The sequence below is a fragment of the Macaca nemestrina genome, chromosome 1, assembly GCF_043159975.1.
Source record: "Macaca nemestrina isolate mMacNem1 chromosome 1, mMacNem.hap1, whole genome shotgun sequence".
NCBI lineage: Eukaryota > Metazoa > Chordata > Mammalia > Primates > Cercopithecidae > Macaca > Macaca nemestrina.
Genome location: NC_092125.1, coordinates 73,243,768 through 73,258,531, shown reverse-complemented (window position 1 = coordinate 73,258,531; position 14,764 = coordinate 73,243,768). Strand labels below are relative to the sequence as shown.

Below are 14,764 nucleotides of genomic sequence, written 5' to 3'. Positions count from 1 at the left end.
ATCTACAAAGACTAAAAAATAATTGATTCCTCGTACAAATAAGTATGTTTGGCCAGAGATCTAAAAGAAAGAATTTTAACAGTTAAAAAATGTAGATAAAATAAATATATATTTGAAGACATAAGTGTAATGCTAGATATCTGTTCTGTGATGTTTTAATATAAAATTGAAAAGGGAAATATCAAAGAAATATCAACATAATCTTTAACAACGAGAAATATATTCAATGTTCAATTAAATTTTTAAAATCTCACAAGCCAGGGGAAAGAGACACATAAATGAGAGATGAAGCTCATCCTTGTCACGTGAAAACTAATGGATTTGGGGGAAAATAAGCAGTCTGCCCTTTTCAAATAGTGGTTCCAGTGACTAGAAGAAGGCTCAAGAGTCACCATGACTCTTTGCCTAAGGACATCATTAAACAATGCCAATACCACTAGAGAGATAACAGAATTTTTTTAAAAAAGAGAGAGAAAGAAAACAAAAAGCCACCCATGGTAAATTATGATTCTCCACTTCTGGAATACTGCCCACAGTTCTAATTGACACTCATCAAAGTCTTAACTAAGCAGAATGTATGTCTGCAAAGGACAACTCAAAGAGGCAAGGGACACTATAACTGCCAAGGAACAGATTAAAAAACAAAACTACTGGGAAGAAAAAGACCCAAGATACACATGATCATAGATTATAAAAACAAAGAGTTGAATGATAATTAATTCTAGATGTGATCGTATCATCCCATTCTCTCACTGGTAAGAATATTACCTAACCTATGTGGATATTTAATAAATGATAAAATAGGCATGAAGGAGACCATTGACCATGCCTATGAGTTCAGAGCAGACTCCAGTTGAATGGCTGAAAGGAGCCACCTTTCATTTCCCAGAAGTCTCTTTTGCAATGTCACAGGTTCTATTCCTCTCTATTTTACTTATTGAAAGATTGAGCCATTTGGACCGAAGGACCACAAGGAAATATAAACTTGTGTTGTTCATCTTCAAATTCCAAACTTCACTTTCAAAGAATCACACCGTCACTTTCACAATCCTAACTAAGTATCATAAAGGAATTGACACCTTCTAGAAAGTAATCATTAAACTTCATCTGCTACTAACCATTAGAGAAAATTGTCAAAATTAAAGCAACTGCATGACACCATAAGGAATGAACTCAGAAAGGTAGCAGAGGGCAAGAAAATTGTGTAATTTCAAATGATGCCCAAAAAAAAAACATTTTTCTTAATTAACATTCACCCCAAAAGGAAGCCATAGCCAGTAACAGAAGAGCCATTTAATTTTTTTTTTTAAAGGGAAAAAGGAAGGTAAGGATGGGGGAGGGAAGAGAAAGAGAGGGGAAGAGAAGGTAGCAGAATGGAAGGGGGCAGGAAGAGGAAGGAAGAAAGAAGCGCATGTCTGTAAGTCCTAACCTGAGAGCAAAACCATGGCTGTCAATTTAAGAACTTTTACTTCTATACTACCAGATGTGTCTAGAATCTTCTTACATGCCTGTCCAAAGCATTATTTTTACCATAATCATACTTTTAGTCCAGACATTAATATGTCATTGGTTAAATTTTACCATGATCCACCGGCTAAGAGAACTATTGTTGGTACCTGCAGGTATAGATTTTTACAAATGCATTTTAGGTAAAAACTTCCTCCTTTTCGGTTGATCCATTAATTATTTTGCTTGCTGTTCATGTGGAAGCAGGACTGAAAGGCAGATCCCACTCACATGCTGGCCTTTCTATCACTAAAGATCCAGGTTCCACCCTCAAAAGAACACAAAGCAAAGCACTATCGTTGAAGAAATTTTAAAAATTAGAAGGGTTGAGAGAAGAAAACAGCATGTCCTAGGACAACTCTGACAGGCTCCACTTAATGCAGTTTTGAACACTGTGAAATCAGAGGTATCTCAAAAACATCATAAATCTGAGAGGGAAGCTTCCTACTAGAAGGAACTCAATATTGTGGTTTAGCTCCATGTTCCATGTCTTTAAAAATGTGTTGTATCAGTTTGTCTGTGTTGCCTATCAAAACATGTGAATTCAAAACGGCCCATGTCATGAAGATTCTTAGAGCTACTTTTACCACAGACAGTCACTGTGTGAGGTTCCCTATGACCCACCCTACCCTTCCCCACCATCACAAGGGGACTCATGAGTCAGAACCCCACTGTATGAAGCCCTCTGTGTCAAAGCCCTTGAAGACTATAGTTTTAAACAAGACTTAGAAAATTCTTTGATGTCTATGAAGAGAAATCATGAATGTTTGAGGTTATGAATACCCCAGTCACCCAGAGTTAATCATTGCGCACTGTATGCTTGGATCAAAATATCACATGTACACCATAAATATGTAACACTATTGTGTATTCATAAAAATTTTAAAATAAATATTTTTAGTAAGAAAAAAATGTTACTAAATCATCCCCTAACAGTGGTGATTGAAAAATGGAGGCAGCAAAATGGCATGCATACATGATCCCATATGTGTAAAATCTTGTGTGGAAAGATGTGTATGTGTGTATGTTCACACACACCCGCCTCGGTATATCCATATATGCTTATAGGTCTAACGAGAGGTTTGCTTTCTTCTTTCTACCTTCCTGTATTACTTGAATTTTGTGCAACAAAAAACTATTACTACTTTGTGAATGCTAGCAAGCAAGAAAAGATAAAAGTCCTATAATCCCGCAGGTAGCGCATTAATTTAGTGTGTCTTTGCAACTATTTCCCCTTGCCTCCCCTCTTGCCTTCCCTGATTTACCTCACCTAGTCATGCCCCAGCATGAGGCATGCCCAGTCACACAGATTTTAGCAAAATATTTTATTTGCCCTTTTGTGTCCTTATAATTGTGCTCAGTTTACCATGAGTAAATGTTCTGCCTTCGCATCTACAGACCTGCTGTGTCTTCAGCTGCTCATCTTTGGTAGTACAGCACAGAGAACAAAGACGCCTTAAGCAGTGTTTACTGGGTTTACAATCCAGCAGCAGTTTAAAATTAAGGAAGCATGTCCTTGATGCACAGATCATAAATCTGATTTGGTTTGTAGGGTTGGGTAAAACAGGAGCCTGGGGTGAAAAAAACACCACCCAATAGCATCGCTTCTAAAGAGACCATTTGGTACTGTGGAAAGAAGCGTTAGCGCCACTTGAAGAGAAGCTCTGCAATTCTAACGTTTCCTGTGCCACTTTCAGCATCTCAAGCTGAAACAGGCAGAGTGGTCTTTGGTTAAACAGTATGTGCCTCAATTTACTCATCTGTAAAACGGTGCTCATGAAGAAAAACCTGTTTCCTAACAAAGCAAGACAGAAGATTTATCAAAGTACCTCTAGGATGCAGACTTGAACTAAATATTTATTGGGTATCTAATATGGCTAGACATGTGTTGTACACATTCCTGTATAACTGTGTAACAGGAAAGCACTGGAGATGGAGTTATCAAGAAGAATCTGGTTAAGGTGCCATTTGTTTCTTTTTGAACTGCAAGGCACTTAATCTGTCTGTCCCTCGGTTTCTCCATTTCACAAATATGAATTACTACATATGTGCCTAAGGGATGTGAGAATTAAGTAATATAATTTACTTTAAAGTGTAAAATGATATATAAATATATGATAAAAATACACAAACATGGAATATACAACTCTCAGAATTTTAGAGCTATTACTATAATTAATATTGACAGAACTACACTGGTCCAACCTCACTCTAATACTGGCTATTTGACTGAGCTCTACATTTAAGTCTTGTTTTCAGCTTAGACTAAATAAATTTTTTGCCAAAAAATATTTTGAAATATAGGAAAATTTACATGCAGAATAATTTCCCTCCTTCTCAAATAACCATCCCATCTATCAAATAATATTCTAGTCATTATTTTGAAATAATATTCCTTTTCAATCACATCAGTTTGAGTGATATTTTATTGATATATACCACTCATATGGCATTTTTCTCATTTTGTATCCAATATTAACTTGTTAATCTTCATATGTTCTTCAAAGATAAAATTTTCTGACAGACTACTTTCAAGTTTTATAATAAAAACCTAATTATTAATAAATAGATCACGAAAATGTCTCAATTGCTACTCGATGTAGTTATACAAGAAAAAGCATTTTGCAAGCCAGCATGAACATATGGGCAGAGAGTGAAAGCAAGAATGATTTATTCCTCTAAGAAAGTAGCACGTGGGGGAGTCCTACGAAAATTGGAAATTGACACGGTTTTCTTTAAGACTTCTATATCCCATTTGGTAGCCCAGTTCCCTCTTGGAACTCTCACCTTTGGGGCACTGACATTTAAGTAGCATCTAGTTAATCTGGTAAAATAATTCAAGCTACTAGGTTAATGTACATCCAAGAAGGTTACGCATGGCACTGCTTTAAAGTGCTTTTTTCCAGAGATTAACCCAAAGGACATAAAGTATTTATGGGATGTTTAGACATTTTGCAGGCTATTTTTATGTTCCTAAAATCTATAATTAAGTACAAAAAGTTTTATGAGAAGAGTAAAACCACTGGTAAGAAAAGAAAGCCTTTTTAGATGCTTTCTGGACAGCATGTTATCTGTCCATAAATAAAAAACAATTATACTCTAAGACTGAGGTCAAATATCTAATATACCTGAGTGCTTACACAAATCAGAATGACAGGCACCAAATCATTGTATTAGGTTGGTACAAAAGTAATTGCAGTTTTTGCCATTGAAAGTAATGACAAAAACCACATTTGCACCAACCATATATATATACACACACACACGTATGTGGATATTTATATATATGTATACACAAGAATATATTTATATATATGTGTGTGTATATATATATAAAATAATGTTTCTTTTAAGTGGCCCTTAAAGGAAAATAATAAAATAAAGTCTTTGTAGGTCTAGGGGCATAGAGTGATACAGTTTCCTAAAATGAGAGAAATATCCTTGAAATCTTTTGGATTCTAGTCCTTACAGATTGCTACATGTTGAAGTGCTCCTGGAATCACATTAGAATCTCTGTTCATTTCAACCTACACTCATTCCCCAGATGTTTTTATCCAGTGTCTTGATTTTAAATAGCTTCTATATAATGATGACTTCCAAATGTGTATCTTCAGCCTGGCCCCTCCCCCAAACTCCAAACTCATATTTGCAGCTTCCTACTCAATGTCTCCACTTGGATGTCCTAATAATCAACTCAAATTTCACATGGCTGTGCTGACCTGAAATCAGTCTGAGCTGTTTTGCCTAAATACAGCACCGTCCCTTGGTAAAGGCATGAGACACGATAACCGAGAGTGTCACTTTATAGCCATGGTCTGAGGAGATTCAGGGAAGTTGGCACCAGCTTGTCAGCATTGCTTATTAGTAACAGTGCAATGCATGATTTGCACCTGGTCTTGGTGAGACTCTGGGGAACTATGTCGCTGGGGCTGGTTACATGGGAAACATAGCCCTATATGACCAGCAAGATATAAGAAGCCCTGGCTGACACCCCTTTTTAGGCTATTTGGTTCCAAAATGTTCCATTACACATCAGTGGTTCTTGATTCAAGAGAGGAGTGTCCTGGTATGGCCTTGCAGAGGAAGTATCGCTGGAGCTGGCACTGGCCTCTGCAGACCCCTTGCTGTCATGCAGCCTTTGCCTCTGATGCATGGCTTTACTTGGGTACTGTTGCTATATATCTATCATTTTCCTGCAATTACCTGTGGATCTGTAAGCCCTGCTATGTGGCATCCCATAAATTTTCCTCAATAACTAAAACATGTCTAACTGACACAATTAGTGCAATGTCCAAAGCTAAGCTCCTGACATTATGCCCAAAACCAGCTCTTTTTCACTCTTCCCCATCTCAGGAAAGTGGGAGCCCCATTCTGTTCATTCCCTGAGACAAAAATCTTGGGGTTGTCCTTGATTCCTCTCCCTTGCACTGCACCTCTGGTCAATCAGCAAACCCCACTGGCTTTCCTTCCAAAATATATCCAGAATCTGATCACATCTCACAACCCCTTAGTTCAAGCCTCCCTCATTTCTTACCAGGATTATTACAACAGCTTCCTGCCCGCCTCCCCTGTTGCTACCCACAGCCTTGTGCAGTCTATTCTCAACATCACAGCCAGGGAAATTCTGTTGAAATGTAAGCCGAGCTGGATATTTATCTGCACCAAAAAGCCAAACTCCTTATGATGATGACTTCCAGGGCCCTACATGACCTCGCCCCCATTACCCGCCTGACACCACCTTCTACCTCTCCATCCCAGCATCCTTGCAGTTATTCTACATGCCAGAAACTCTCTCCTCGGTGAGAACCTCTGTATGTGATGAGTATTCTGCCTAAGTGTTATTCCCCAGACAGCTACTTGGCTATTTCCCTCACTCTTCACTTAAAAGTCACCTTATTAGTGAAGCCTCCCTAGTGACCATATCTGGAATTAATCACCAACACCATCCAACACTTTCTAGCCCTCTCCACTGCTTTATTTTTTCTCCTGAAACTTACTTTATCAAACATATTACCTTCCCCAGCAAATGTAAACTCACTGATGGTACAAATTTTCATCTGATTTTATTCTCCACTGTTTTTCAGCACTTAGGACAATGTACACAGTAGGCATTCAACAAATGTTTTTGAATGAATGAATGATTATAGAATTAATATAAAACAATGTTTTGTTTGGTTTTTGAAGGCCACTATCACTGGTATTCTAGAGAAGGCATGTTTATTTATCCTGTAGCTCCAAGTATCCTCTGCTACACAGCCAAGTGCCCACAAAACTGACACCAGGTGGAGGAGTAGACCTAGGATAAAGCCCACCTCCCTGGTATGGAACAATGCTCCGCGGTCTACTTTGTTAAACCTGCTCATGCCCCTGCCCCTCACACCCAGATATTCAGTTACTGGAGCATACCATACCCATTCTGCTTAGAATGTCCACTAGTCCCCTCGTCTTCCCCTAGAGCACTCTGAAGCACCTTAAAATCAAGTTTCCTTTCACATCTTTTGTACCTTCCTCTCACTAAACGCTTAATTTCTTCCTCAGGGTCCCAATATTTAGGGATTCCAGCTCCAGTCTGTAAGTATTTCTATGTAATGCTATTGTGCCTATGTTGATAGCTATCTCCTTTGATTGACATGTAGAAAGGAGAGCTTGAGAGAAGCCATATTTTTTTTCCATCATCTTAAATGGCTCAACACCCACCATTGAGGTAAACACATTGGAGGTCCTCAATAAATGCCACTGGATGAACCAAAATGAGATGCCTAGTGTAAAGAGAAGATAATCCCTTCAGCAGGAAGACTTTGAAGATCTAGACCTGAGGCCACCAGATGACCTTGTCCAAACATGTGAGTTTCTTCACCCCAAAACAGACAATATCTTCCCAACCTAGCTCAAGAAGGAGTGGGGTTCAAGTTAGAAAACAAAAAGGTCAAGTGTCCTATAAGATATTTATATTGTCAACATATAGATCATAGATTTCACTCTATTTTTAACCCTATAATTTATTCAGCTCACATGGAAATAAATGAAGACCAGATATGTCTAATGTGACCATCCTCTACTGCTTTGCCACATTTAAATGGGAAAATACTGATATAATCCTGTCATCCAGAAAGAATTTTAAGATTCCAGTTTATATACTTTTCAATTTGGAAAGAAAGATATGCTATATGTACAGAGAACTATAATATCCATTATACCTTAACATATGGAATAACAGGAAACTTTACATCGAATGTTTACTAAATTATTTTTAAAAGCAGTCAATACCAGAACTAAGTGCTAGATTTTATCCAAAGATTTGAATGACAGTTCTTCCACCACGCACTCTTGGAAACTGAAGTGCCCCTTGCTTCAGTGTCCCTATAAGGTAAAAGCAGATAATAAGGCACCTACCACTTAGGATTGTTTAAGAGAGTTATATGAGATAATATAGGTAAACAGTTAGAATAATGCCTTGCACAAAGTAAGTGCTAATTAAATTTTGGCTATTGTTAATGGTATCCATGGCTCTTAAAATTTAAACAGGTGGGGCGCAGTGGCTCACGTCTGTAATCTCAGCACTTTGGGAGGCTGAGGCAGGTAGATCACTTGAGGTCGGGAGTTCGAGACCAGCCTGACCAACACAGAGAAACCCCATCTCTACTAAAAATATGAAATTAGCTGGGCGTGGTGGCACATGCCTGCAATCCCAGCTACTTGGGAGGCTGAGGTAGGAGAATCACTTGAACCCATGAGGCAGAGGTTGCAGTGAGCTGAGATCACGCCATTGCACTCCAGCAACAAGAGGGAAACATTGTCTCAAAAAGAAAAAAGAAAGAAACTTAAACAATTTGCCATATATGTTTCTGTACTGACATCACATAAGTTTAAATGTAATGGGAGTTGAAAATCATATGCTCAAAACACGTCAGGCTGGCAAAGGTATCTGTTTTGATATCTTTGCCCCTCCCCAACCTTGTCTTGAAAGTCCAGTGCCAAAAACAACACTTAGTACATACACACATGTTTCTACAACAAAAGCAGTTGATCTCATCTGCCTTAATGCTCCATTACCTATATCTTCCCTCACCTCCCCAACCTCACCCTGAGACACAACTACAGCATGAAATCAAGTTGCTATAGTCCAACCAGAGGAGTAATTAATAACCTAGTGCCTGAGACCAGACTAGACTAACTGCACCTGATATTGGCCCACTGTCAGAACACTCACTTCCTCCTCTGTCTTCACTCTCCATAATATGTAGCAGAATTTCTTCAACAACACTAGAACTGAAATGCTAACTACTCCAACTGTTTCTGCCCTCAGCACTGAAAGTAGATGAGCTCCAAAAGAGCAAAGACTCCTAGGAAAAATGCCTGACCAAAAGATTCTGAAGACCTGAACTCTCATCCGAATGATGCTGTCTAATCCTTAATGTTGGGGTATTGCTGCCCAATAGACACACTCATGAGGTTTTAAGCGATGATTAAATGGGAAAATAAATGTGAAAAAAAAGATTGGAAAATTTATAAGAATCATATGAAGGAAGTGTAATTCTAATATATGATTACTGGCTTATTTAATTTCCTCCCTGTTTACACACTAATCTTGATCCTTGAAGCCATGGCATTGTAAAGATTTCTTTTATCAAAATAAATTATGTTGAAAAAGAAAAAATGATTATTAAAACCAATGAGTTATAAAGGTGAACAGTATAAGAGTAAATAATAGGTAATTTCTGCGTTGAAAAATATTGAATCAGCATAAAAAAGATTTTTACAAAGCAAAAATAATCAGCAGAGAAAATTAATAAAGTTAAAATGGATTGCCCATGCAGAGCATAGAGAAAAATCTTAGGTCATATTTTGATTTCTGCTTGTTTCCATTTCAAAAACGATGTAGCAAAAAGTGGTCAGTATTCACCACCAGATTGCTCCTACCTGCCATGACCTTCAAGTTATCTTTAGAATTCTTAATAAATCTGGGTAATACTGGATAGTGAGACCATTTTCAAATTCACACAAAATTTCTTCCAGTGTTGTCCTGAAACGCTGGTCATGTCTTTTTTTTTTTTCCCCCCCGTCCTGTCCAATCAGCAAATCATTCCAGGTGATAAGAATGCAACTACATGAATCAGAGGCTACAATCCAATGAAGGGACAAGAGAGGAAAACAATAACCACAGAAAACAAATCTAACACTTTCTGAGCACCAAAACACTTTACATGGATTATCTCTTTACCTCACAACAACCCTACTTGATAGATACTCTTTCCTCATTCCAGATAGATCATTTAAGGATTAAAGAGGAAAACTACTTGTTTAAGATGACACTTCCAATAAAACACTCAACTGCAGTTCAACACACATCCTGTCTGCTCCCAAAGTTGAAGCTTTTACTACTGCACCATGCTGCCTCCACCAAGATATCCAAGAGCTCTTCTTCAGAAACCAAGGGAAGTGAGGATTCTTCAAAGATTTTTAGTACCTCATAGGACTATGTGGCCCAACGAGAGAATGAAGTGAAAGTGACCTTACATGGGACCAGGGAAGGGGGCAGTTGGGACAATAATGTTAGCTGGTACTTTCACTGTCAATACTGAAAAGGTCACCATCATCTAAAAATCCTAGAGAATTCAGTATATAAGTGAACAGCATTTTCAAAACTTAAATCAAATTTTCAGATGCAGAAATTTCTGAATGTGGTAGAAACTAAATAGGTGCTAGAGAACACTAGTTTTGATATCTTTCAATAAAATTGGAATAAGAACATGTATGCATATGCTGTAAATTGAGAGGACTGTGAAGGACAGAGATAGCATCTTGAGATCCAAGGCAAGAGGAAATGAGAGAAAGGGTCCTCAAACAAAAAGCAGGATTAAAGTCAACAATAATTTCTCCCCTCAATCCACTATTCCAACTCATTCAAACAATGCAAAACCAAATATGAAACAAGAAAGAACATGCTCAGATGATGTCTCACAGATAATTTCCATTCCAATTTGAATTAAATCAGGTAAGAAAAGTAGGCTCTATAGGAAAACAAATGTGTATACAATTAAAACATGTTTAACAACCAGTCAAGTCACTCCTTGTGAGAAAATTCTAAAGCTTTCTTCTTGACTAAGATCCTGATTTGATCAATGAATTGTTTTATGCAAAAGAAATCTACAAAAAACAAAATACTGTCATCTCTAAAGAGCCTAACTGAAACTTATTGGGATTAATTTTTAAAACAAAATGTTTTTCTGTAAGGATATTGTTCGCTATTATAGGGTAAATTAGAACTAAATTAGTTTTATTCAAAAACTCTTTTTCTGTGTAGTAGTAAATTTATCTTTGCTGGGAGTTAGAGAAGTAATAATCACTTATCTGCAGATACTTTAAAAAGGTAGTTGTCAAAGTTACACCTTGGCTAAAGAGGTAAGCTACAACTTGTTGACCTGAGGGGTACTCATCTCAAGAGGGTCACATCATGAATTCATCTTTTCTATCTTATGATGGCCACTGCCAAGATTAAAGCACATTTCTGTATATTTTGTTTCCCTCTCCTTTGCCACAGCAGTGTTTCTCAGTTGACAAAGATCATCCTAACCATGAGGACCTTCGGCATGGTAACCCCAACCCTATGGGTGTCCACTGGTACTTCTAAGACAGGGGAAAGGGAAAGAAAGCGGAAAGACAACAGGAAAGAAATACAGAAGAACAGAAGCAGAAGAGGATGTGAAGGAACACTGGGAGAGAGAACTAAAAGAGGAAGAGAAGAAAAGATGACAGAAGTGAGAGTATAGGCAGAAGAAGTGGAAATGAGACAAAGAAACTGGGGGAAAGAGCTATATGTTAAGGCAAACGAGGTGGGATAGGGCTCCCACCAGCACACCCGTAATACACTGGGCTACAAGTTGTCTCCTATCACTTTCTTTCCCATTTGGGGGAACGGAGTAACAACTCCTCCCATGCCATTACCTGAATGAGTTCGTCCAGCTCTGTCGAATTGACACAGGAATGTTGGGATATGAATGTTTGCTTCTGGATCACAATGGTGGTCCTCTGTGAAATCTCATGAGGCTGCTCCAATGCTTTGAACACGGTGGCTCCGATGATCAGGTAGAGGACAACCACCAGGAATATCGTGGAGACTGTCTTCCATTTCATAACATTAATGGTCGTGTCACTCTCCACCCGGGAAGCAAGCACTGTGGGTTTCGTGGAAAACGAGAGCCTCGGTTTGGAGTTCTGAGCGGCAGATTTAGGATCCAGCAAGTCAGGTGCCGCCACTGACAACAACAGAGAATGAGGGTTAGGTTGGAGGAGATGAGAAGGGAATGGGTCGGGCTTCTTCTTTAAGGGGTCAGAGAAGGTTGACTGAATTCCGCTGGCTCTCCTGGTGGAAGCTCTGGAACCCAAACCAGGAGTGCTGTCACTAGATCTCAGGACCACATATATTGGTTCAAGGAAAAGGGGCTGGATCTGTGCTCTCTGCTGCTACTAGAGTTTCAAATAAAAGGGAAAAAACTGGAGTCGAACCAAGAAACTTCAAAAAAAGAAAAGAATGCCTCAGGGCTTCTTAATAAATTTCTAAATTTACATCTGTCCACTGTGCCAGTCCACAAAGAGATACTGAACTCCTAAAAGTTGATGGAATATTCAGGAAGACAGCTCACGGTTATTCCCGTTCTCAAGAAATTTATCCAGTATCTATAACTAGATATTGGAATATTCAGGAAGATGGCTCACGGTTATTCTCGTTCTCAAGAAATTTATACCACAAGCAAGCAATATAAAGAACATTCTCTATTTAATTTATTACAATAAATGAATTGCATTATAAGAGAATTTGTCATCCAAACATTGTTGCTCAAAATAAATCATTCATCATTTTCTGGTAAAACATGGTGGTAAATAAACCACTCGATGGTCAAATCTTGTCTTTTTGCCCATCCTCCAAAGTGGGCTCGTGATGAAACATTCTCTGTATTTTGTTTTTCAATCTCTGACCTGTTTTACAAATAAAAGTTACTGCTAATCATTGTGTCAATCCTAGACACAACCAAGAGAAGACAAGTACCTTCCTTTTCAAATGTGAACAGTATCAAGGAAAAAAAAAAAAAAAAAAAACCGTGGCTCACAGCTTAGACTCTCTACATGCTCTGTTCAAAGCTAATTGCTCCATTAGAGTGGATTTATATGGTTCTCTTACAAACTGCCATATACTCTGAGGTGACTATAAATCTATTTATTATTTATCACAGATGTTCAAAAATATCATTAATGGATTTCTTTTTCAAAAATATAAGAGATACTAGACTTCTACTTGCTAAGAGGAAAATAAACCACCTACTACAGGACATTTTACTGAAAGACAACATTCAACTAAAAAGGGTTTATAGAATGGCCGAAAAATAAGACTTCTAAAAACCATCAACTCAAACAGAATAATCAACTTAAAGTCCATAATTGTTACAGATTTCAGTTAACTTGCTATCATGTATATAATAAAAATTATAAAATGATAATCTTATCTAAAACACACTTTCAGGTAAGTATATAAGAAATCTCCATGGAATTGCACTCAAATACCCTACAGCCACCTGAAATTACTTCAGTATGAGAAACTAATAAAAAATGCCAATTTTCACATGGCTGCCTACCCTGCCCTCTTACCTAACACTGTGAGTTAAATGTAGGCTACCATAGTTTTAATTTATAAAATACATCTCTAATTACCCATCAAAAAGAAGCTTTGCAAACAAAGCTATTTAAAACACTAGACCTAAGTAGTGTTGTAAAATGATGGCAGAAGGCAGGATCCTCAATCAGCAAAGCTCTGAATGGATCTGATTTGGAAGAAATGAAATTAGAGCTGTGATGAGGTTTCTGTACCCATGGCTCCAAGTGGAGACTCCATGTACATATAGTTTATTACAGCAATTTCCTAAGGTTCAACCTACTACACAGAAGAATGCACATGTTTCTCTCCTGATACATTCACCTGTTCCAAATAAAGCCACAGCTAGTAGACACCTTTAAAATATTTATAAAGACACCTTCACTCAAAATTAGCACTGGACATGTGTTAAATACTATAATTTTTAAAAAACTGTTAAAATAGAAGTGCTGATAATAGCTAAAATCACTACAATCTGCAGACTCCCCACAACCTCCTAGCTGCTTAGTGAGTCTGAGTGAAAAACAAAAGTCATAATTTAAAATTTAGCCATCTTTGGAATAAAAACAACAAAAAATTACATAGAAGTTCCACACTATCACTCTAAATGAAGCTTTCCAAGCCTCTCCTCCTCAGATCTCTGTGCTCTCCTATTTGTGATTTTTCACATCAGTGGTTTCCACTCTGCAGAACCAGAAAGCACTAAGACTGTTTACCTTGATGTCACCAAATCCCAATCTGAAATTCCTTTAAGACATTGCCACATTGCCATTATATGCTTTTGGGAGAAAGCGGCAGGTATTTTTAAAATATTGTGTGTGTGTGTGTGTGTGTGTGTGTGTGTGTGTGTGTGTGTGTGTGTGTGTATGTGTGTCTGTGCATTAACCTAATACATTTCCAGAAGGAGTTTAATTCTTTTAAGCTGTTGCCTTATTTTTTAATTAGCAGAAATATATGTAATGTACATTTGGCAGACAGAATGGACAAAAACTGATGAAATACCAAAATAATATTTAAAAAAATAAAAGCAGACTTTTCTCTTTAATACAGGGAACCTCTTGGTTTCCACCTCCACGCCATTTGATGTATGATCAGGGAGAGAAGCTGCCCCTTCCACACACACTCAACACCGTCACTACCCACTCCCCTCCCCCAGCTCATCACAGTCTTCTGTTAATCCCGGTCTTCTGTTCTCACCCAGATATGTCTTCGCTCCAGCTGTGACTGACCACTGAATAGCAGGGGAAACAAGCTTTTTTCAGCACCACTGCCTGTCCCACCAGGCAATGGGCAACAAGTGTGACCAGGGTCACCATGAGTCCTGCCTGTCGGCTACTCCCAAGGGCTGACCCTCCTTCTCCATGGGAAACTCCCCCAAGGTGTTCCAAACCCATACCTCAGGCAGATGCAAAAACCCCGGGCACCGGCGGGAGAGGGGGGAGAAGCGGCGAGGAGAGGATCTGGCAAGGGTTTGCCTCCAAATCCAGATTATGACCCAACACTTTGGACACGAAGCGAAGATGGGAAACGGCCGCTTGCTGAGAGGGGGCATTTGCAGTCCTCCCAGAACAGGCTGGGGCAGGAGAGCTTGCGGCCAGAAGGGTGGGGGTA

The 14,764-nt window shown here is 38.4% G+C and overlaps 1 protein-coding gene across 4 annotated transcripts in view; it reads right to left on the bottom strand.

Moving 5' to 3' along the window:
- LOC105493522 (potassium two pore domain channel subfamily K member 2) overlaps nt 1-14,764 on the bottom strand; it is a 235,399-nt gene that overhangs the window by 128,637 nt on the left and 91,998 nt on the right. For all 4 annotated transcript variants that reach the window (XM_011761223.3, XM_071080635.1, XM_011761222.3 and 1 more), the window contains exon 2: nt 11,452-11,762. In XM_011761223.3, coding sequence (XP_011759525.1) covers nt 11,452-11,762 — 311 coding nt within the window. The remainder of the gene's footprint in view (nt 1-11,451; nt 11,763-14,764) is intronic.